The sequence below is a fragment of the Schistocerca nitens genome, chromosome 4, assembly GCF_023898315.1.
Source record: "Schistocerca nitens isolate TAMUIC-IGC-003100 chromosome 4, iqSchNite1.1, whole genome shotgun sequence".
NCBI lineage: Eukaryota > Metazoa > Arthropoda > Insecta > Orthoptera > Acrididae > Schistocerca > Schistocerca nitens.
The window spans coordinates 988672461-988696713 of record NC_064617.1 but is presented as its reverse complement, the minus strand read 5'-3'; the positions used below and the strand labels follow the sequence as shown (position 1 = coordinate 988696713).

The 24253-nt window shown below is 44.5% G+C and overlaps 1 protein-coding gene across 1 annotated transcript in view; it reads left to right on the top strand.

Annotated features, from left to right (window-relative positions):
- LOC126253707 (neprilysin-4-like) overlaps positions 1–24253 on the top strand; it is an 823274-nt gene that overhangs the window by 687434 nt on the left and 111587 nt on the right. The window contains exon 9 of the mRNA XM_049955239.1: positions 3031–3141. Within this exon, the coding sequence (XP_049811196.1) occupies positions 3031–3141 (111 nt within the window). The remainder of the gene's footprint in view (positions 1–3030; positions 3142–24253) is intronic.

Genomic DNA, 24253 nt, shown 5'->3' with positions numbered 1-24253 from the left:
CACCCCATACCATCACGCCGGGTGATACGCCAGTATGGCGATGACGAATACACGCTTCCAACGTGAGTTCACCGCGATGTGGCCAAACACGGATGCGACCATCACGATGCTGTAAACATAACCTGGATTCATCCGAAAAAATGACGTTTTGCCGTTCGTGCAGCCAGGTTCGTCGTTGAGTACACCATCGCAGGCGCTCCTGTCTGTGATGCAGCGTCAAGGGTAACCGCAGCCATGGTCTCCGAGCTGATAGTCCATGCTGCTGCAAACGTCGTCGAACTGTTCGTGCAGATGGTTGTTGTCTTGCAAACGTCCCTATCTGTTGACTCAGGCATCGAGACGTGACTGCACGATCCGTTACAGCCATGTGGATAAGATGCGTGTCATCTGGACTTCTAGTGATATGAGGCCGTTGGGATCCAGCACGGCGTTCCGTATTACCCTCCTGAACCCACCGAAACATATTCTGCTAACAGTCATTGGATCTCGACCGACGCCAGCAGCAATGTCACGACACGATAAACCACAATCGCGATAGGCTAAAATCCGACCTTTATCAAAGTCGGAAACGTGATGGTACGCATTTCTCCTCCTTACACGAGGCATCACAACAACGTTTCACCAGGCAACGCCGGTCAACTGCTGTTTGTGTATGAGAAATCGGTTGGAAACTTTCCTCATGTCAGCACGTTGTAGGTGTCGCCACCGGCCCCAATCTTGTGTGAATGCTCTGAAAAGCTAATCATTTGTATATCACAGCATCTTCTTGCTGTCGGTTAAATTTCGCGCCTGTAGCACGCCATCTTCGTGGTGTAGCATTTTTAATGGCCAGTAGTGTAACATAGATTACCGGTTTCGGCTTTGCAGTCATCACCACCTCTTGAAACGTAGAAGCGACATGTAGACGCGTGAGCTCACTATCTGCCTACATGTCGCTGGTATATTTTTACATCTGATGTCTGAAAAGCCGAAACCGGTAATAACTTTTAATAAAATCTGACCAAAACATTGACTTTTATAATCAGCCCCAATAGAACGGTCAGCGACCTCATCAGGAGCTACCAAGATCATCATTTTGCATGTTTCTTTTACTCCAAACTGTCATCAGTCTGAAAACAAAAAACTTTTATAGCCACAGATTGCAGCAAAAGAAATAAATTTTCCAGTTTGTCCCTCCCTCACTATCTCTCTCTCTCTCTCTCTCTCTCTCTCTCTCTCTCTCTCTCTCTGCCTCTCTAACAAATGATACAAGAAAATCGATGCATTGCAGCCAACACAGTCGTATTCACTGGTCGGCTTTCTCGAATACACTGCCGTCATTGCATGCTTCCACTGCAATGGAATGTATCTGCTTCTACAAGAGATCTTCATAAACATTGTAAATCTTCTGGTCTTAATCTGGAATCAAATTAAGCAGTACTATCGCACTCTACAGCTATTTTTATCTTTTATCTGTTTTAAAGCTCGCACTAATGCCGCCGGCTCTGTTATCTGCTACAGTATTTTCTGTGTGCGTTCGACTTCTTCCTCCATAGTTCTCCAAAGATCCTTCTAGTATGCTAATCACTGCTCTTATTGTGTTACCTGGTTTATTTCATTGTCTCTTACCAGTCTGTTGAGCTGTTTCAATATCCTGTAAGCACCGTTCTGCCACCCGTGTTCGTATGTTCCAGTATTACATGTGTAAGTACAACTAATAGTAGGTACGGTGATAAATATAGGTCATTTCAGAAATATCAGTCTAATTAATGCTGTGTCCAGTAGTTTCTTCGTTAAGTTTTACTCGGATATGATCATACCCTACGGTGACGTGTAGCAACTGCGCAGAGGGAATCAAATCTGAAGAGGTTTACTGTTCAGGAGCCGAGCAAGCAATAACAAGGCATGGTTAGCGAATGAGATGGAAAAAATAAATCAAATTGACAGGAATGAGTAAAGGATTAAGTAACTTTTAAAACATACTAAAGAAATGATGATATTAATAAGTGATTCGTGACTTACGAATATTTACTGTAGTGGTACTGTTTTTACGCAACAAACATTTTGAATATAATCTTCTCTTCAATTCTTTTTTTTTCATCGAACATACAATCGCTTCAGTTTAACCACCTCTATGTGCGTATTAAAACACCCTGAAATTTAAAAGCTAGGACGTCCTAAACACTAACTATAACACGAGAAAAAAAATAAAAAGTCGATAATTGTGTATCGACTTTTACAAAAACTTGATATATGCATACATCGAAATTTGAAATTGCTTCATATTCTTTGTAAATTTCTTAACTTTGCTGTAAAGTGCTTTTTATATAAGCAGCTGGTAGATGAAAAAAGTCTTGAACGAAAATTTCATATCTTAACCAATTCGTGTCTCAGCAAACTTGAGTATTCTCAGAACCATATTTTAAAATATAACGTTCGTGATCGATCACTCTGAATGCACTAGACGCTCGTTAGCTCTCAGAAGAACTCAAAACAAAAAAGTTTACAGAAATCAGTATTACGTTGGTTATATCCCAGACGTTTTACAAGCAGTTCCTTAGCACGCCCCTGTTTTACTATGGCTTACTTTGGCATGTCCTTCCCACCGTAATTCACGATAGGTGTCGCGCTCTGTTGCTTCGCACTGTAATGTGCAATATTATCAAGAATCACTGTTTTGTTCCTTGCCTCTTCCTCTTGCTTTAAGTTGATACCAGCTTCCTACGTACATTATTACTATTATTGTCGATCATTGCCGCCCAACCACCGCTTCTCTCTCTCTCTCTCTCTCTCTCTCTCTCTCTCTCTCTTTCTCTCTGTCTCTCCCTCTCTCTCTACCTCTACATAAAACACACACACGCGTTATTCGTGAAAAAGAACCCCATTTTTAATAGCAGGCCTGTTTCTCTCTCTCTCTCTCTCTCTCTCTCTCTCTCTCTCTAGACAACAGACACACACATTATAAGTGGAAAAAGGAGCTCATTCTTTTATAAGCACGCAAAAAAGAAAATGGGTGATTTCAACGTACAACTGAATTCTGTTTGCCGACAGATAATGACGTCGGCGGAGGCACGGAGGGACACCCGCAGCCTGTTCCACGAGATGCACATTCCAGACCTGCAGCTACTCATGGACACTCCAGGTGACGGCAAAAACCCAAAGGTGAGTGCAAACAACATCCCCACTGTACCAGGTAGGACACACGAATACCTTTAAACAGCACAATAACACCAGATCAAACTTTTTCGTATTGGCCTTCTACAGCAAATAAGGATATTCATTCAAAAAGCCCTGCTTTCCAGTTTCTGAGCTACTATAAGTGTATACAGAGAATACATTCCTGTCTTGCATGACTACAACACTCAGGTACAGAGAATCAGTCGTATCGACGCTGCTGTGGAGGACACACACCCCACAGAACAAGACGTATTCCCCAATGGCTATACCACAATTGATGATGTACACACACTTCATCAAGTAGTTACTAGAGCCAATCAATACGAAGCGTCACTGGGCGTATCCTTTGTTGCTGGTAAAAGTCTTTTGATTTTCTCACCCACATTCCAGTCATATAGGCAGTGACCCTAAAAGCAAGGTACGTAACCATGCTATGTAACATCTACGATACATCGATGATTGCTGTCAGCGCAGGAAAATGAACTAATTTTCCACTGGAAGAGGAGTAAAGCAGGATTACACTAATCCTCGAAACCATCCAAGGCAGTCGTCGAGAATGCTATGTTCAAGAGTATTTGGAAATAATGGGGAATTAGAGTAAATGGGAAAAGACTGACTAACTTCAGAATTGCTGATGATAGAGTAATCCTAGCGAACAATATGACAGAACTGCAATCTTATATACAAGATTGATCAAATAGTTGCGAGAAAGTGGGCCTTAAGATATATCTGTCCGAAACAACTATTATGCACAACAAGTGAGTAACTGCAAGATCAATAATAGTGAACAAAAACCGTTTACAAAATGTTGACGAATATGTTTATCTGGAAGAGTTAATTGATATCTAAGATCACTTGAAACATGAAACTTAAGGCCGATTCAAACTATGTTGCAGGCCTTGTCGAAGAAACGTAACCATTTTTAAATCTAATATGTCAGTAAACTTAGGAAAGTTTGTATTCTCCTGAATTAAGATATAAGACATTAAGAAACCTCGATTTTACACGAGGTTTTCAAAAGAAAACTTGAAACAGCTGAGAAAGCTAGGTCTCGCTAAAAAAAGATCAGAAAAGAAGTTAAAACATAAGAGCAGTAACAATAGTTCAGGACGTTCTGGAAGTAGAGGTGGGCAGGACATTTCGCACGAAGAAGTGGTTGAAGGCGGAGAAAGCCTCAAAGTGAAGTCCCAGAGAAAGACGAAGACCACAAAGCACATCAGCCGACTGTCGGCAAAAGAAATGATGAAAGTCAGAGGCTTCAGTTGGCAGAGGACAGCACGAGAAAGAGAATAGAGACTGAAATTGAGCCACGTAAAGGTTAAATTAACTGAACAATAATAAAATAAATACGTTATGAGAAAGATTCTGTACCGTCTTTGCCTGCAGTTGGAGACCGAGGGGTGTGAGGCTGGAAAGGGTGGGGGTGGGGGGGGGGGGAATACAGAGGCCAAACAGCTGTAAGGGGCAATATTAATTACGGCCTGTATCAGACGGCAGCTGTTCCATTAGCTAAAGGTGCCGGTGCAGTGTCCCCGTTTCGCACATGGACACAACGCAGGAACTAATTACGCTCTGAGGTTTTCGCCCGCAGGTGATTTTATTATTTGGCACTGATGGCTTTGATGCTGGAAGCAGAACAACCAATAACTACTTTTTTGTGTTTCTGTGTTTCGCAAATTCCGAATTTTAGAAAAGACTATTGCTCTGCTGACAGTATATTATTAATTTAAAATTCTCTGCTAGCGATAAGTCGCGATCATCTACACTGTCGTGAGTATGTGCGACTATTCATTTGCAGGAGAGAGTAACGCAAAATACGAGTACAAAAATGGAGCAGGACAGTCGTAGCACAAATGAATGTTTTCGATATCGATGTATCCCAGTCCCTACCAGGCGCAGTTCCTGAGAAGGCAACCTAATATACAGAGCCAGGTGGCCCGTTATAGCAAAGCAAGACTGTACGAGCGACGTAGTGAATTTCGTGAGCAATCGATTGTAATAACTGTAATTTCAGTAACGTAATCGAAACGACCGCGCCGCGCGGGGTATCCGAACGGTCCCAGGCGCCTTGTCACGGTTCGCGTGGCTCCCTCCGTCGGAGGTTCGAGTTTTCCCTCGGGCATGGGTGTGTGTTGTCCTTAGCGTAAGTTACTTTAAGTTAAATCAAGTAGTGTGTAAGCTTAGGGACCGATGACCTCAGCAGTTTGGTACCACAGAACTTACGACAAATTTCCAATTTTCTGAAACAGCCGCATTCTCGCACTCTAAAGACTTCACATTACTGAAGCACTGTGATGTCAACTACATGCTATTTTTTCGAAAAGTGACGTGGTGAGATTGTGGTCGTATAAAAATATGGGTTAATTATTACATGACATTAAAAACAGAAATCATCCGTTTTTAATAGTAACGCTTTTTATTAAGGACAAATAGCGTCATTGCCGGCTTCGAACCTACAGTTTTATATTCAGGCGGCTGTCCACGTTTAAAAATAGATTTAGCTTCCTTTGATTATTACGAAAATGACGGCGGTTCTTCGTTGTGACAAAATTATAAGTGAACCCCACCCCTTGGAAGCATCACTCCAACGAAAAACGTAAGACATCGTATGTACACTCCAAGCTGAATGTAGTTTTCAACGACAAAACCCGTCTGACGATGTGTCTGCCTGCTCGAAACGAGTAACGGCACTATTCGTTCATAATGAGTGGTGTTATTGAAAGTGACTGGTTGTAAGAATTGACGAAGTAGCATCGAATTTTTTGCAATCCACAATAAACTGTAGATTTCCCTGCAACTGGCTTAGCATGTCCGATGTAAGGTTAGGAGAAGACAGGAATACAGCAGTGTACGCTATTCGATCAAAAAGCATCCTGAAACCCATACGTAATGCGGAACTGACTACTATGTGTCACGAGAGTGGGACTCGCCAATATAAAAGGATGCAGGGAGGATTGTGTTGTCAGTAGGGAATTAACGGCAGAATGTTTCGCCCGGAAGAGCTGAATGACTTCGAAAATCGGCTAGCCATTGAATGTCACCTGCTTAACGAATCCACCAGGGAAATTGCAACCCACCTAAAGCTGCACAAGTCGAGAGATCGTGAAGTGATTATGAAGCGGAAACACGAAGGAACAACTGCAACTAAAGCAAGGTCAGGCAAAACCCCATGTATTAACGAACAGGGACAGCGGAGCACTACAGAGTGTGGTTTTAGAAACATCCCATAAAGCCAGCGAAAGGAAACACTCGACAACTCCAAAGCGCTTCCAGCTGTCCAGCTAGCACAATGCCAGTGCTTACAAAGAGGGGTTGCAACGGTCGACAATACATTACTCTAGTCCAATGGATCCCACTCTTTCTTAGACCATCACCACTGAGTACAATCAGACATTAAGACATAAGCTAGTACCCCCCCCCCCCCCCCGCACACACACACACACACACCCTGCCGTCTGTCCTACTCGTACATCTCTCTAAATCTACATGTATACTCTGTGAATCTCATTTAAGTGCCTGGCAGAGGGTTCATCGAACCATCTTCAAAATTCTCTGTTATTTCAATCTCGTACCGAGCGCGGAAAGAATGAACACTATACCTTTCCGTGCAAGCTCTGACTTCCCTTACTTTAGTGTGGTGATCGTTTCTCGCTATGTAGGTCTGCGTCAACAAAATATTTTCGCATTCGGAGGAGAAAGTTGGTAATCGGAATTTCGTCTGAAGATTCCGTCGCAGCGAGAAACGCCATTCTTTTAATAATGTCCAGCTCAAATCCTGTATCATTTCAGTGACACTCTCTCCCATATTTCGCTATAATACAGAACGTGCTGCCTTTCTTTGAAGTTTTTCGACGTCCTCCGTCAGTTCTACCTGGTAAGGATCCCACAGCGCGCAGCAGTATTCTAAAAGAGGACGGACAAGCGTAGTATAGGCAGTCTCCTTAGTAGGTCTGTTACATTTTCTAAGTGTCCTCCCAATAAAACACAGTCTTTGGTTAGCCTTCCCCACAACATTTTCTGTGTGTTCCTTCCAATTTATTTGTTCGAATCGTATATCCTAGGTATTTATTGAATTTACGGCGTTTACACTTGACTGAGTTATCGTGTAACCGAAGTTTAACGGATTCCTTTTAGCACTCATGTTGATTACGTCACACTTTTCGATATTTAGGGTCATTCGCCAATTTTCGCGCCATACAGATACCTTTTCTAAATCGTTTTGCAATTTGTTTTGATCTCCTGATGACTTTACTAGTCGATAAACGACAGCGTCATCTGCAAACAACCTAAGACGGTTGCTCATATTGTCTCTCAAAACCTGTATATATATAAGGAAGAGCAGAGGGGCTATAACACTGCATTGGGGAACGCCACAAATCACTTCTGTTTTACTATATAATTTTCTGTCAATTACTGCGAACTGTGACCTCTCTGACAGGAAATCACGAATCTAGTCACATATCTGAGACGCTATTCCATGTTGTTGTTGTGGTCTTCAGTCCAGGGACTGGTTTGATGCAGCTCTCCATGCTAATCTATCCTGAGCAAGCTTCTTCATCTCCCAGTACCTATTGCAGCCTACATCTTTCTGAATCTGCTTAGTGTATTCATCTCCCTCTACGATTTTTACCCTCCACACTGCCCTCCAATACTAAATTGGTGATCCCTTGATGCCTCAGAGCATGTCCTACCAACCGATACCTTCTTCTAGTCAAGTTGTGCCACAAATTTCTCTTCTACCCATCTAATCTTCAGCATTCTTCTGTAGCACCACATTTCTAAAGCTTCTATTCTCTTCTTATCCAAACCATTTATCGTCCATGTTTCACTTCCATACATGACTACACTCCACACAAATACTTTCAGAAACGACTTCCCGACTCTTAAATCTATACTCGATGTTAACAAATTTCCCTTCTTCAGAAACGCTTTTCTTGCCATTGCCATTCTACATTTTATATCCTCTCTACGTCGAACATCATCAGTTATTTTGCTCCCCAAATAGCAAAACTCATTTACTACTTTTAGTGGCTCATTACCTTATCTAATTCCCTCAGCATCACCCGACTTAATTCGACTACATTCCATTGTTGATATTCACCTTATATCCTCCTTTCAAGACACTGTCCATTCCGTTCAGCTACTCCTCCAGGTCCTTTCCTGTCTCTGACAGAATGCAGAAATACGGAACCCATTTGAAATCCGTTGTCAATAGCATTAAACACTTTATACGAGTAAAGAGTTAGTTGTGTTTCACAAGAACTATGTTTTCTAAAGCCATATTAACTGAGTGTCAATAGACCGTTTTCTTCGAGGTAATTCATAATGTCCGGACGAAATATATGTTCCAAAATCCTGCTGCATATCGACGTTAATGATATGGGCCTGTAATTTAGTTCCCCGTCTCGCACCACCTTAGCATCTAACTAAACTCTATAGAATGAAAGACTTTTCTTGGAACACTTTTATTTTCAGAATGATGAAAGATGAATGATATTTAGTTTGTGTACGTGTGCTGTGTGTGTGTGTGTGTGTGTGTGTGTGTGTGTGTGTGTGTGTGTGTGTGTGTGTATGTGTGTGTGTGTTAGAATGAATGACGAATGAATTCGTGGTGTGTCGCAAGTGCTACCCACAATTCCTTCTCAGAACAGAAGGCTACCTATCCACAGTACAAAACATGCTTCCCCTGCATTACTCCTCTCCATTGGGGTCCTTGGTTGACCAGCACATTGCAACCCCATTTAAATTCTAATAAATTCAGATAAGTGCACTATTCTTACTGTTCATGAAGATTTTGCAATTCTCAGGAAAATAATTGTAAGCTACGAGAAAACAAAGATGGTACATAAGATGTGCTAGAAACAAGAGAGGAAAACAAGAACGGAAGTCCAAGAACGGAAGTGCTCACATTGGATGGGGTGTAAGAACACTATGCCAGACTGAAATCAGAAAAAAGTTTTCTCCGAACATCTGAAGCAGTTGTATCATTACTTCCCGCACACCGAATGGAGCCGTAGCGGAACAATATACCTACAGGACATATTCAAAACATAAAGAAAAAGTTTCATCTGGTTTTCCATCTGTGGATGCTGCATAAAGTCACTTGACATGCACAGGCATTGCGGGAGCCACTACACCCAACAAACAAAAATAACAATGAAAAAATACTTTGCCCACCATGTACTTTTACCTCTGGTTCTTCCCATACACACTGACCACACTGTAATAGTAATAACGCCGTTTTAATGCACAACATCTCAAATTTCAATGTCGATGAACAAGCTGGTAGTTACCGTATAAGCTACTAACAACACGAAGATGGAAAATTTTATCAGTAGTTTGGGAAAAAACGACAGTTTTTTTCAGTACTATATTAAGTATACTGGAATTAAACGTTCTATCCACGTTTAGGACAACAGAGGTTGAACACTGACTCAGGTAGTCAATGGCTGAGGAACAAAGGAGGCGGGAGAGGGAAGGGGGGGGGGGAGGCTGACTGGAATACTTAAACACTGTATCCTGTATCGTACGCCTTGAGTCTCGGAATCAGAAATGCACTGAGAGATTTCACCGTTGGCGCCAATGTAATCTCTGCCCACAGTCGCCACTGCTACACCAGTTACATTAGTGGGACTCTGTTACTTCTCCCACATTCGCTTTTCTGTTCAAGACAACGGTGAATACTGCCAATAGCTGGGTATTTCATAGTGACTTAACGCGAGAACGTTCAATACAACAAAATTCACCGCGAAAAACTTCGCGATTGTAAACAGGTACTTCTTAAAAGCAGTCATTCTGTATCTTGTGTCGGTTTCGATTCACGGCCAGGCCTGGGATTTTCTCCGCCTTGGCACTGGGTGTTTATGTCGTCCTCGTCGTTTCATCGCCATTCGGGAAAAGTGGTGAGACTGGACAGTGAAACGATTGGGAATTTGTACGGGCGCTGATAACCACGCAGTTGAGAGCCACGCAAACCAAATATCATCATCATCTTTATCTTGTGGCTGCTAATTTTTATTCAAATTCATGTGTACCTGACGTTATACGAGGGCTGTCCAGAAAGTAAGTTCCGATTGATCGCGAAATGGAGACCACAGTGAAAATCAGAAATGTATTATTTGTAACACTTAGCTACACCATCCAGCTACTTCTCTACGTAGTCGCCGTTCTGACTTAGACTTTTGTCGTAGCGTTGTACCAACTTTCCACTACCCTCATCATAGAAGGCAGCCGCCAGTGCTTTTCGCCAATTCTCTACTCTGGCCTACAGCTCGTTGTCTGTGCCAAAATGTTGTTTTCATAGCCAGCGTTTCATGTGAGCAGACATGAAACTCAGAGAGAGACAATTACGGGCTGTATTGTGGGTAATCAAACATTTCCAATTGAAAACGATGCAGGAGCATCTTCATTGCCCCTCCAGAATGCGGCTGAGAATTGTCTTGGAGAAGAAACCGCACGACAGTTATGTAATGTTGGCTGCATAGCTTCAGGCGAAATTTCTCACCAGGCCCACGTACATGGCGGGAGACACTATTTTCTAGACATCTTTACGCACTCACTGCGAGCTCAGAAATGAGAAGAGCGACGTGATGCTAACTAGGGTGCTACTAGAGACACTGCCCAACACATCTGTGCAAAGCTTTATCGGATTTTCATAGTCGTTTCCATTTCGCGACTGATCGGAACTTACTTTCTGGACACCCCTCGTATATACAGCCATCAACGATGCACAAAAATATTGTTTATCACGTGGCAACTACGTGCTACATTGTAATACTGGGTATTGTGTAGCATATCATGTTTTCTGTTCGTAATGTTGCGTCAACTAGAGTTATTAGTGAGACCTGAGTTTCTCCTGGCGTATACAACTTTCAAATAACATCCGGGAATTCAGCCAGGTAACACTTTCAGCGACCGCCGATATTTCGGCGGGAGAACACCCCGCCATTTTCAAGGCAAAGTGCAACGGACAGGCGACGTACATGCAGACTTCGAGGAACGTGCATTGGAAAAAAATGGTTCAAATGGCTCTGAGCACTATGGGACTCCACATCGTAGGTCATCAGTCCCCTAGAACTTAGAACTAGTTTAACCTAACTAACCTAAGGACATCACACACATCCATGCCCGAGGCAGGATTCGAACCTGCCACCGTATCAGCAGCGTGGTTCCGGACTGAAGCGTCTAGAACCGCTCGGCCACAACGGCCGGCGAACGTGCATTGGAGTCGGTGCCTTTGAAACACGCCTGTTTCTTTAGATATGTTGACGATACCTATGTTGTTTGGCCTCATAGTATGGAGAATTTGAATGCCTTTCTAGAACATCTGAAGTCGATCCAGCCGAACTTCCGTTTTACGATGGAGGTGGAAGAGGATGTTACCTTGTTATAGTGATAGACAGATTGAACGTGCGTTGCGCTATCGACCAACTGTACATCGGGTGATTGATAATTCTGAGTGGACGCCTAAGTCTATTGCCTTTTTGCCTTACGTAGGAAACACTTCCTACAAGATCGGTCGTATTTTACGGAAATACGATGTGAAGTGTTTTCCGACCTCCATCTAAAATTACAGTGCTTTTGGGTTCTGTTAAGGATGATCTTGGTCTGCGTAAGGCGGGTGTATATCGCATTCCTTGTAGCTGCGGCATGGCATGTATTGGTCAAACTATCAGGACCGTGGAGGACCGATATACTGAGTATAAACGGCACACACGATTACAGCAGCCAAGTAGATCTGTTATTGTCGAACATTGCTTGGATACTGGTCACCCCATGTTATATAATAACACCGAGATATTGGCATGCACGTGCACCTGTTCGGATAGTGTTATTAGGGAGGCAGTTGAGATTAAATTAGCGAGCAACCTCGTTAACAGGGATGGAGGTTTCTGTTTAAACTCTGTTTGAAATCCGGCTCTCTCCCTTGTCAAAAACCAGACGGACAGAGTCAATGCTACCTCACCTGCGAATTCATGGTCTCACTATCGATAGCTCTGATTTTGGTCATCTTTGGTGGCACTAGTGTTCAGTGTGTGTGTTATCTTTCCTGCTTCAGTCCGAGAACCGAGGTTTTAAATTTGCATGTACGTCGCCTGTCAGTTGCATTTTGCCTTGAAAATGGCGGGGTGTTCTCTCTCAGAAATATCGGAGGTCGCTGAAAGCGTTACCTGGCTGAATTGAAAGAGTTATTAGTGTTGGTGCGGTGTCGATCTTTTGCGCTCCGTGGAATTCTTCGCGTGGCTACCATCGTTGGTTCGTATTGCATTGTCACGACTGAAAAGGAGATTACATGAGGGCTCTGTAAAAGAGCGACATAGTGTACAGACAGCAAAGATTATGGTCTGAGAACACCATCTGGTCAATTGCAATTAATTGTGATTGTTGAAGAGGAAAAAAATGTCTCGCCTGACGTACATGGTGAGACTTAACAGAGCTGATAATAACCTACATTTCTACTCTCGTTGTCAGGTCAATGGCAGGGCGTATTAGTAGTTCATGAGAGGTTCTAGAATGTGACTTAGGCGACGATTTCTTATCTTACTGGTTTCGACAAATTAAGCCGATGATATATTGCCTAAGTAGTGCGTTCTGCCCATGGCGCAGCTGTTTACCAGCCAAGAACTTTAATTTTAAAAAACTGTTCCGAAAGAGTTAATTGAAGTGAAATGTAATAACAAAAATAATGCAAACACAAAAAAATATTGAGAATGTAAAATTATAGCTGTTACTTAAGAATGAAGCGAAAGACAAACTGGCCTATTGAAAACGAGTGTGAATAAAAACTGGCTGTTAAATGCGGAAAAAATTACGACTTTTAATATGTTTGTGGAGGCTGCAGAACCACCATATAAGAAAACCTACAAATGAGGATTTTCAAAGCTGCTCTTTGGAGGTACGAGCTGTGTGCCTAACCAACTTCTTCAACTTCGTTGGTGTTTCGTAAATACTACACACACTGTTATACCACTTTATTTGTTGTGGTGTTTTATGTTGTGTTGCATTATTATTTGGACGAAATCTTTGTCTGTACTGTTGCGCTTTCAAGTGATGCACTGTTAACTCAACTCACCGTTTGCTTAATATTTTGAGTGACGGAATCTTGGTAAAGCGCTAATAAAGCTCTTTAATTGCGAGTTCTTCACTATGTAAAAAATCGCCATGTGACCTCAGGTTCGTTCGCCGCGTCTTCAACGTCTCTCCAAACCCACGTGAGCGTAGATATCTGGAACTCTCTAGATATTCATGAGAATATAATGGTAGAAGAATAATTAATTTCGAGTCCCACCTATTAATGAGTTGAGGTGAGCTCTTTTATTTCTTTTGATACAATACAATACTGTCTATCTATAGAGCTGTAGTAGTTTCAAGATAACCTTAGCGAGAACAATAGTCAGAAGAGCAATAGTCAGAATAATTAACATTCCAACATCGCTCAGTGTCAAACACTCATTTCACTAATAAAACTATTCATGTTAAATTATGACAGTACAAAACCGCCTTCGCCTGTTACTAATTTTGCATTTAGAACACTATTATCTCGTGATTCTGACGGTTGCTGGAACGCCGCCTGACAAAGTTGTCGTTGCAGCCTTCAGTACTAACAACAAGTGCAAGTGACATCATTTACTCCTTCTGCTACTCGCCAAATGAGCGCAATTCTGTATTCACTTCTGTTCACAACTTATTTCTTTCATCTTATCCATCCCTAATCCCAACCAAGGTATCTGCGTCTTTAACCACGTTCTTCTTCATCCCTAAGGACAGCTCTGAATTGAAACCGAAAAGACTCTGATTTAATGGGTTTTAATATTCATATTCCCTGTCGTCCTCGGCGCTTGTTCTTGCGGATAATTTAAATGGATTTGGTGTCATGCCAGGGGGACCGAGCACAGAGCGGTAATAATTTTACGGAGATACTTGCATCTCGTCGCAGAATTCATTAATTTTTCTTTGTTATGGAGAAATGGTCAAAATGACGCATTAAGCGGTTTTCTTGAGACGTTCTTAGCCTGTTGTAAAAGTAAAATAAAAAAGAGGAGTGAATTCCTCGGAAACTCTTTGCACCCATTCAGTCTCACCTCCTCCGCGTTTAATACATTCCGTGCAGCGCTGCTCTGTGATTTATGTCTTCCATGTAGAACGATCTGTAAGAGGCGTTCTGGAAAGGAGAAAGAGAGAGAGAGAGAGGGAAATCTCGTCCGGGCCTTTGAAAACCTCTGACTCGACGAAAAATATGGATCGAGCTAATGCAAAGACGAAGGGCTCGTGTTCAGTTCAGAAGGATGGAAAAAGAGTGTGCAGCATAGCGCACAAAGCTACTGTCGCAAGTATATCTAGTAATACGATACTATCATCCACATATGCATTTACATCGTACTCCGCAAGCCACCTAGCGGCATGTGAGAGAGAGTACTTCTGGTAGCATTAACTATTTCTCCCTTCCCTACTGCACTCGCGACTATCGGTAAATTTCTGTATTGGTTCCAATTCCTCGAATTTTCTTGTTATGGTCATTTCGCGAGATGTATGTAGGACGAAGAAATATGTTGTCCGACTGGTAAAAGTGCTCTCTCGAAATGTCAATAGTAAACCTCTCCCTGATGCACAACGCCTCTCTTGTAATGTCTGCCACTGTAGTTTGTTGAGCACATGTGTAACGCTCTCGCGCCGATCTAACGGCCTCGTGACGAAACGCGGCGCTCTTCGTCGGATCTTCTCTATCTCTTCTATCAGTCCTACCTGGTAAGGATCGCAAATTGATGAACAATACTCAAGAGTCGGTCGCACATGCGCCTTGTTAGACACTTCCTTCGTGGACCAGTTTCATTTGCTTAACACTCTTCCTATGAATCTCAATTTTGCATCTGCTTTTCCTGCTGTTTGTTTTATGTTTTCATTCCACTTAATGTTGCTCTGGATTGTTACTCCTAGATATTTTACTGTAGATACCGTTTCCTGCTGTTTGCCGTCAATCGTGTAGTTGTACAGTAATGGGTTGCTTTTGCTGTGTACGCACAGTATGTTACATTTATTTACGTTTAAGGTCAATTACCAGAGCCTGCACCATTCTTCAATCCTCTGCAGGTCTTTCTGCAAATCTGTACTGCCTACTAACATTGCTACTTTCTTACAAACAACCATATCATCTGCGAACGGTCTTAAGGAGCTTATGATGCTTTCTACTAGATCATTTATAAACACTGTAAACCATAACGGTGCTATAGTACTATCAGAATTCCTTGGGGTGCTCCGTAAATTACCTTCACATCTGTCGATTTTGTTCAGTTAAGAGCGACGTGTTGAGTTCTATGTATAAGGATGCCTTGAATCCAGTCGCAAACCTGGTCTGATACTCGGTAAGCTTATTTTTCCATTAAACTGCATTGTGGAGTGGCTCTAATGCCTTCTTGAAGTCAAGGAAGGCGGCAGCAACATGAGCGCAGTTGTCTACAGCAGTATGAATTTCATCGAGCAACAGAGCGAGCTGAGTTTCGCAAGATCTGTTTTAGCGAAATCCGTGTTGATTGTTATAGAGGAGATTTTCGTTCTCCGAAAACATCATAATTCGTTAAACATAAAGCATGTTCCATAATTATGCAACAGATTGACGTGAACGATATAGGCCTATATGTATGTGCAATTATTCTACGGCCTTTCTTGAAAACAGGAATAACCTGCGTTTTTTTTTTTCCAGTTGCTACGTACCCTTCGTTGGTCAAAACATCAACGAAGAACTACTGCTAGAAGGGGAGAAAATTTTTTCGCGTAATCTTTGTAGAATCTGAAGGTATCTCATCTGCTCCTGATGCCTTTCCATACCTGAAAAAAAAATGTTCAAATGTGTGTGAAATCTTATGCTGCTAAGGTCATCAGTCCCTAAGCTTCCACACTACTTAAACTAAATTATCCTAAGGACAAACAGACACATCCACGTTCGAGGGAGCACTCGAACCTCCGCCGGGACCAGCCTCACAGTCCATGACTGCAGCGCCTCAGACCGCTCGGCTAATCCCGCGCGGTCTCCATAACTGAGTAATTGTAGTTTCCTTACTATTGCGCGACGGGCTATCTCAATATTTGCCATTTCGACGTTCGCACGATGATTGAAAGAAAGGGATCGTGTTCCGATCGTCGACGGGGAAACAGTTTCTGAAGACCGGATGCAGAGGATGAAATCGGAAAAAGAACAAGGACACATAGAAAGTCTTCAATAACACACGAGAGACTTCATTTCACTGACGAGACGAGAAACCACAAAGGTGTTGCAAATTAAGCAGGAAAAAGATGCTGTGGAAGTCTAAAACAATGAGATCGCCAGGAAGTGAAAAATGACGAGGCTGAAAGGCTGGGACTCGACCGAAAAGAGGAAGTGGTACCACCCCAGCCAGTGTCCGGTGCTGCCCCCTGTGGTGCCAAGCCGCGACAGTGGCCGTACTCTCCGGGTGTGGTCGCACTGCCCGTGACAACACTCGCCTTGACGCGGTCCAGCCCACTCCTCACAGCTGTACAACCATGCACGACCGAGCGAACGATGCGCCTGTCCTCCCAGTCGCCGTCGCGTGCGGCAGTTGAGACCCTGCGTGCCTTACGGCCCTCCTGAAGCCTCTGATCTATTCCGTCGGTCCACAAAGTTTCGAGACTGCATTAAAAAACAAAAATAAAAATTAAAATTGTAGTTCTAATGGTCAAGGTCTCCCTCCACTTGAGTGCAACTTAGAGAACGTTTATAAAAATATGCGAAACCTTCATAAGAGAGCTTCTTTGGGATGTTGTTCAACTCGCGCGAATTCGCATCTTCTTCGGTCTTGGTGAACCGTCAGAGACCCATTCTGGATTACTTTTGAATACATCGTGGGAGTGAACAGTAATCAAAGTGTTACAAATATTTACTATCAAAAACAGTCTTGATCACAATTTATTTATTACGGTGACCGGTTTCGACCACTACTGTGGTCATCTTCAGACCAATGAGTAAGGACCACCTTCTGCTCGAGAATCATTCTCCAGCAGAAGGTGGTCCTTACTCATTGGTCTGAAGATGAGCACAGTAGTGGTCGAAACCGGTCACCGTAATAAATAAATTGTGATCAAGACTGTTTTTGATAGTAAATACCCATTCTCGACTTCATCGTTTTCTTGCAGGTTCGTATGGATAATGCTAAATCTCGTCATCCTTGATGATTTTTTCCAGAAAAGAACTGTCTGGAGTTTTTCAGTCAAGTCGCCGCAGGCGTCCACGCATCGTTGTTTATTGTTCGTCAGTCAAAATGCGCGAGACCTTTTTTCTTCTTCAAAACACTCAGGCGAATGTCTTGAACCCTTGATCTAGAGATGTTCAGTTCGTTGCTCCCTCGCGATTTGTGACACAACACCGATGGCACGCTACGGCCACACGTCCACCACTTAATAACACTGCCTGCTCGCAAATGACTGGTGGAAAGCACATCCGTTGTTTACAGTTGTTGGTTGTGGCTGCCGCCTTAGTTGCTGCGCTGCCGTCGCTTGTCTCGTACGCCACAAATACAATCAGCCTTTGGACTTTTTGGACGGACGGTCTATATTCGCACGATGTACGTGGGGTTCCGACCAGTGCGACCAGCAATAGCACGGAACGATAAACTGTGATTTCTGCGGGCCACTATCCTGCCACTGTCGAATTCTGACACTTGCCAGGAGACGTTTCTCCCGCTCACAAGAAGATGCGATTTCTGAATGAGAAACCAGCTGCGTAATATTTATTTATGTAGATAACTAGCCAAATACCAGGCGTCGCCCCAGTATGTATTTATTCCAATCTTCTATTAGTCCACTGCCGGCCGCGGTGGTCTAGCGGTTCTGGCGCTGCCGTCCGGAACCGCGGGACTGCTACGGTCGCAGGTTCGAATCCTGCCTCGGGCATGGGTGTGTGTGATGTCCTTAGGTTAGTTAGGTTTAAGTAGTTCTAAGTTCTAGGGGACTTATGACCTAAGATGTTGAGTCCAATAGTACTCAGAGCCATTTGAACCATTTTTATTAGTCCACTTCTACATTCCCCCTCTTCCTGTTCATCTGTTCCTCCCACCTCTGACCTTCTACTCCTTCTCCCTCTGTCCATTGTCTCCTCGCTCTTCTAAGTCACCTCTAAGGCAATCACCTCATCCCCCTCTATCTACTCCTTCCCCCTTTCTTTATCAGTATCCTCATCCCCCTCTCTGTACCCATCTCCTGCTGCCCTCTGACTCCATCACCGCCTCCTCCTACATCTGCCTATCTATCTCCTCCTCCTCTGTTCTCCACCTCTTCCTTTTTCCTTTCTCTCTTTTTCTCTCCCATCTCTCTCTCCCTCTCTCTCCCTCTCTCACTCTGTCTCTCACTCTGTCTCTCTCTCTCTCTCTCTCTCTCTCTCTCTCTCTCTCTCTCTCTATCTATCTATCTATCTCTTGTTTCCTTTCCCTGTCCATCAGCTCCTTTCCCCTCCTTCCATCTGCTCCTCCTCCATATCCTGCGCCCCTCTCTTTGTCCATGTCGCCCTTTCCTCTCTCTCTGTCCGTCCCCTCTTTCCACTCCCTCTACTCATCTCCTCCTCCCCCTTTCTCTGTTCATATCGCCCTCCTCTGCTCTGTGTTAATCTCCTCCTCTTTCCTCTCTGTCATCTCCTTCCCTGCCATCTCTCCACCCATCTCCCTCTGTCCTCCCTCTCTCTGTCCATCTCCCCCTCTTTCCTTTCTCTGTCGGTTTCCTCCTCGCCCCTACTTCTATCCACCTGCTCCCCACCCCTCTGTCTTTCCATCTCCTCCCTGTCTCAGTCCATCTTCTCCTCTTTCCATTGTCTGTCCATTTCCTCCTCCTCCTCCTGCTGCTCCTCTTCATCTCTCTATCCTTGTTCTTCTCTCCCTCTCTCTATCCACTTATTCCCGTCCTTTCTGCCCATCTCCGCCTCCCCCACTCTCCTATCCCATATCTGTTTTTCATCTCCTACCTCCTTCTCTCTCCACGTTACCATACGTACTAACGCAGAAGGATTCTTGTTCTTGCTCCTCCATATATCTTTCCAGATAGTAAATAGTAAGTACACCAGGTTTCTTGAAATAGATACAGCACTGTAGGACGAGCTTTACCCGCTTTGAGACATACTTTTTAAAAAATATTTGAGATATTTCACGGATATTTCTATACATAGTTCATCAGAGAAACTGCGCCTGAGAACTCTTACGAGAGACGCCATATATATATATATATATATATATATATATATATATATATATATATATATATATACAGGGTGAGTCACCTAACATTACCGCTGGATATATTTCGTAAACCACATCAAATACTGACGAATCGATTCCACAGACCGAACGGGAGGAGAGGGGCTAGTGTAACTGGTTATTACAAACCATAAAAAAAAATGCGCGGAAGTATGTTTTTTAACACAAACCTACGTTTTTTTAATGGAACCCCGTTAGTTTTGTTAGCACATCTGAACATATAAACAAATACGTAATCAGTGCCGTGTGTTGCATTGTAAAATGTTAATTACATCCGGAGATATTGTAACCTAAAGTTGACGCTTGAGTACCACTCCTCCGCTGTTCGATCGTGTGTATCGGAGAGCACCGAATTACGTAGGGATCCAAAGGGAACGGTGATGGACCTTGGGTACAGAAGAGACTGGAACAGCACATTACGTCCACATGCTAACACCTTTTTATTGGTCTTTTTCACTGACGCACATGTACATTACCATGAGGGGTGAGGTACACGTACACACGTGGTTTCCGTTTTCAATTACGGAGTGGAATAGAGTGTGTCCCGACATGTCAGGCCAATAGATGTTCAATGTGGTGGCCATCATTTGCTGCACACAATTGCAATCTCTGGCGTAATGAATGTCGTACACGCCGCAGTACATCTGGTGTAATGTCGTCGCAGGCTGCCACAATACGTTGTTTCATATCCTGTGGGATTGTAGGCACATCACGGTACACATTTTCCTTTAACGTACCCCACATTGAACATCTATTGGCCTGAGATGTCGGGACACACTCTATTCCACTCCGTAATTGAAAACGGAAACCACGTGTGTACGTGTACCTCACCCCTCATGGTAATGTACATATGCGTCAGTGAAAAAGACCAATAAAAAGGTGTCAGCATGTGGACGTAATGTGCTGTTCCAATCTCTTCTGTACCTAAGGTCCATCACCGTTCCCTTTGGATCCCTACGTAATTCGGTGCTCTCCGATACACACGATCGAACAGCGGAGGAGTGGTACTCAAGCGTCAACTTTAGGTTACAATATCTCCGGATGTAATTAACATTTTACAATGCAATGCTAACAAAACTAACGTAGTTCCATTTAAAAAAAACGTAGGTTTGTGTTAAAGAACATACTTCCGTGCATTTTTGTATGGTTTGTATTAAACAATTACACTAGCCCCTCTACTCACGTTCGGTCTGTGGAATCGGTTCGTCAGTATTTGATGTGGTTTACGAAATATATCCAGCGGTAATGTTAGGTGACATACTGAAAGTATTTGTATGGAGTGTAGCCATGTATGGAACTGAAACGTGTACGATAAATAGTTTAGACAAAAAGAGAATAGAATTTTCGAAATGTGGTGCTATAGAAGGATGCTGAAGATTTGATGGGTTGATCACATAACTAATGAGGACGAACTGAATAGAACTGGGGAATAGAGAAATTTGTGGCACAACTTGACTAGAAGAAGGGACCGGTTGGTAGGACATGTTCTGAGGCATCAAGTGATCACCAATTTAGTACTGGAGGGCAGCGTGGAGGGAGACCAAGAGATGAATACACTAAGCAGATTCAGAAGGATGTAGTCTGCAGTAGTTACTGGGAGATGAAGAAGCTTGCACAGGATAGAGTAGCATGGAGAGCTGCATGAAACCAGTCTCAGGACTGCAGAACACAACAATAGCGTTACTCGCACTAACAGTAATTTTCATATGTAAGCATGAAGAACACCCGATCGCCCGATGACAAATTGACGTGCTTTGTGCTGCTTTTATAATGCCGTTATTTTAAAGACTAGCAGTGGCAGATGTAGAAGAGGGCAAGAATATCCGGTTAAAGATGTCAGCAAAAAGAATAGTTTAATTGAAGGGTAGGTGAGGCTGGCTGTTTTCGGTGCTGCCGGGAAGTAGACGCGCCAGGCGCAGAGCGGGTGCACGTACGGCGGCGGAGTGGTTGTGTGTGCCGGGGCGAGCAGACGAGGGCGGAGCACGGCGGCGGAGACGGCGACGGCTTTACGGCCGCCAAGGGGGCGGGCTCTACCGCCGCCGCCACCGCCGCTGCTGCACGCACCTGCTCGCCGCCCGCCGCTCGCCGCTCGCACGCGCAAAGTGCCGAGACGCGACGCGACGCAACGGCGGCAGCGGGGATTTCTGCCCGGGCCCCACCTCTGAGTAAAAGCCGTGTGTCGCCGCTAATTTCTTCTGGCGAGGTGTGGTCAAAAATTAACGGCGAGTTTTGTGTTACACACAGAATCTTCATTAATTCATCGACTTCTTCGCCTTCGAAATAATTCCCCATAAAATATAATACACTTCTTTTAATGCTGTTTCCAGTCTTGGAAGCATTTCTGGAACTCACTTTCCGTTATGGCGTTCAGCTCCTTGAGCGATTCCGCTTTTATCTCACTAATAGCGCCAACACGACTTCCTTTCGTAGTTCTCCTCAGCCTCAGGCATAGAAAGAAGTCGCAGGGGGCAATGTCCGGCGAATGCGGTGGCTGAGGCAACATAACGGTTTTGTTTTTTGCCAAGAAATCAAGAACAAGAATTGAGGATGAAGGGCAACAGACAGATTCCATATTTCCAGATTACCGGAAAGCATTTGGCACAGTGCCCCACTGCAGGCCGGTAACGATTGTACGAGCACGTGGAAAAAGTTCACAGATACTTGAGTGGCTCGAAGACTTCTTACATAATACAGCCCAGTACGTTGTCCTCGACGGCGAGTGTTCGGCAGAGACAGGGTTATTCGACAGGAGAGCCCCAGGGAAGTGCGGTAGGACCGCTGTTGACCTCTACATGCGTAAATTACCGAGTAGGCAGCAATCTGTGGTTGTTTCCCGGTGAAGCTGTGCTGTATGGAAAGGTGTCAAAGTTGAGTGACTGTAGGAAGATACAAGACAAAATTTCCATTTGTGTGTTGAATGGCAGCAAGTTAATGCAGGTGAGTGGGAGGATGAAACCTGTAATGTTCGGATGCAGTATTACTAGTGTCCTGCTTGATACAGTAAAGTCGTTTATGTATCTGGTCATAGCGTTGCAAAGCGATTTGAGATGTAACGAGCATGTCAAGATTATCGTAGGAAAGGCGAATGGTCGACTTCTGTTTGTTGGGAGAAATCAAAGAAAGAGTGGTTCGCCTGTAAAGGAGACCGCATATACACTCCTGGAAATTGAAATAAGAACACCGTGAATTCATTGTCCCAGGAAGGGGAAACTTTATTGACACATTCCTGGGGTCAGATACATCACATCATCACACTGACAGAACCACAGGCACATAGACACAGGCAACAGAGCATGCACAATGTCGGCACTACCTTTCGCAGCAATGCAGGCTGCTATTCTCCCATGGAGACGATCGTAGAGATGCTGGATGTAGTCCTGTGGAACGGCTTGCCATGCCATTTCCACCTGGCGCCTCAGTTGGACCAGCGTTCGTGCTGGACGTGCAGACCGCGTGAGACGACGCTTCATCCAGTCCCAAACATGCTCAATGGGGGACAGATCCGGAGATGTTGCTGGCCAGGGTAGTTGACTTACACCTTCTAGAGCACGTTGGGTGGCACGGGATACATGCGGACGTGCATTGTCCTGTTGGAACAGCAAGTTCCCTTGCCGGTCTAGGAATGGTAGAACGATGGGTTCGATGACGGTTTGGATGTACCGTGCACTATTCAGTGTCCCCTCGACGATCACCAGTGGTGTACGGCCAGTGTAGGAGATCGCTCCCCACACCATGATGCCGGGTGTTGGCCCTGTGTGCCTCGGTCGTATGCAGTCCTGATTGTGGCGCTCACCTGCACGGCGCCAAACACGCATACGACCATCATTGGCACCAAGGCAGAAGCGACTCTCATCGCTGAAGACGACACGTCTCCATTCGTCCCTCCATTCACGCCTGTCGCGACACCACTGGAGGCGGGCTGCACGATGTTGGGGCGTGAGCGGAAGACGGCCTAACGGTGTGCGGGACCGTAGCCCAGCTTCATGGAGACGGTTGCGAATGGTCCTCGCCGATACCCCAAGAGCAACAGTGTCCCTAATTTGCTGGGAAGTGGCGGTGCGGTCCCCTACGGCACTGCGTAGGATCCCACGGTCTTGGCGTGCATCCGTGCGTCGCTGCGGTCCGGTCCCAGGTCGACGGGCACGTGCACCTTCCGCCGACCACTGGCGACAACATCGATGTACTGTGGAGACCTCACGCCCCACGTGTTGAGCAATTCGGCGGTACGTCCACCCGGCCTCCCGCATGCCCACTATACGCCCTCGCTCAAAGTCCGTCAACTGCACATACGGTTCACGTCCACGCTGTCGCGGCATGCTACCAGTGTTAAAGACTGCGATGGAGCTCCGTATGCCACGGCAAACTGGCTGACACTGACGGCGGCGGTGCACAAATGCTGCGCAGCTAGCGCCATTCGACGGCCAACACCGCGGGTCCTGGTGTGTCCGCTGTGCCGTGCGTGTGATCATTGCTTGTACAGCCCTCTCGCAGTGTCCGGAGCAAGTATGGTGGGTCTGACACACCGGTGTCAATGTGTTCTTTTTTCCATTTCCAGGAGTGTAGGACGCTCGTGTCACCTATTCTTGAGCACTGCTCGAGTGTTTGAGATGCGTACCACGTCCGATTGAAGAAAGACATGGAAGCAGTTCATAGGAGGGCTGTTAGATTTGATACCGGTAGGTTCGAACGACACGTGTCACGTAGATGCTTCGCGAACTCAAATGAGAATCCCTGAAGGGAAGGAGTCGTTCTTTCGAGAAACGCTGTTCAGAAAATTTAGAGAATGGGCTTCTGAAGCTGACTGCCGGACGATTCTACTGCCGTCAACATATACTGCCCATAAGGAC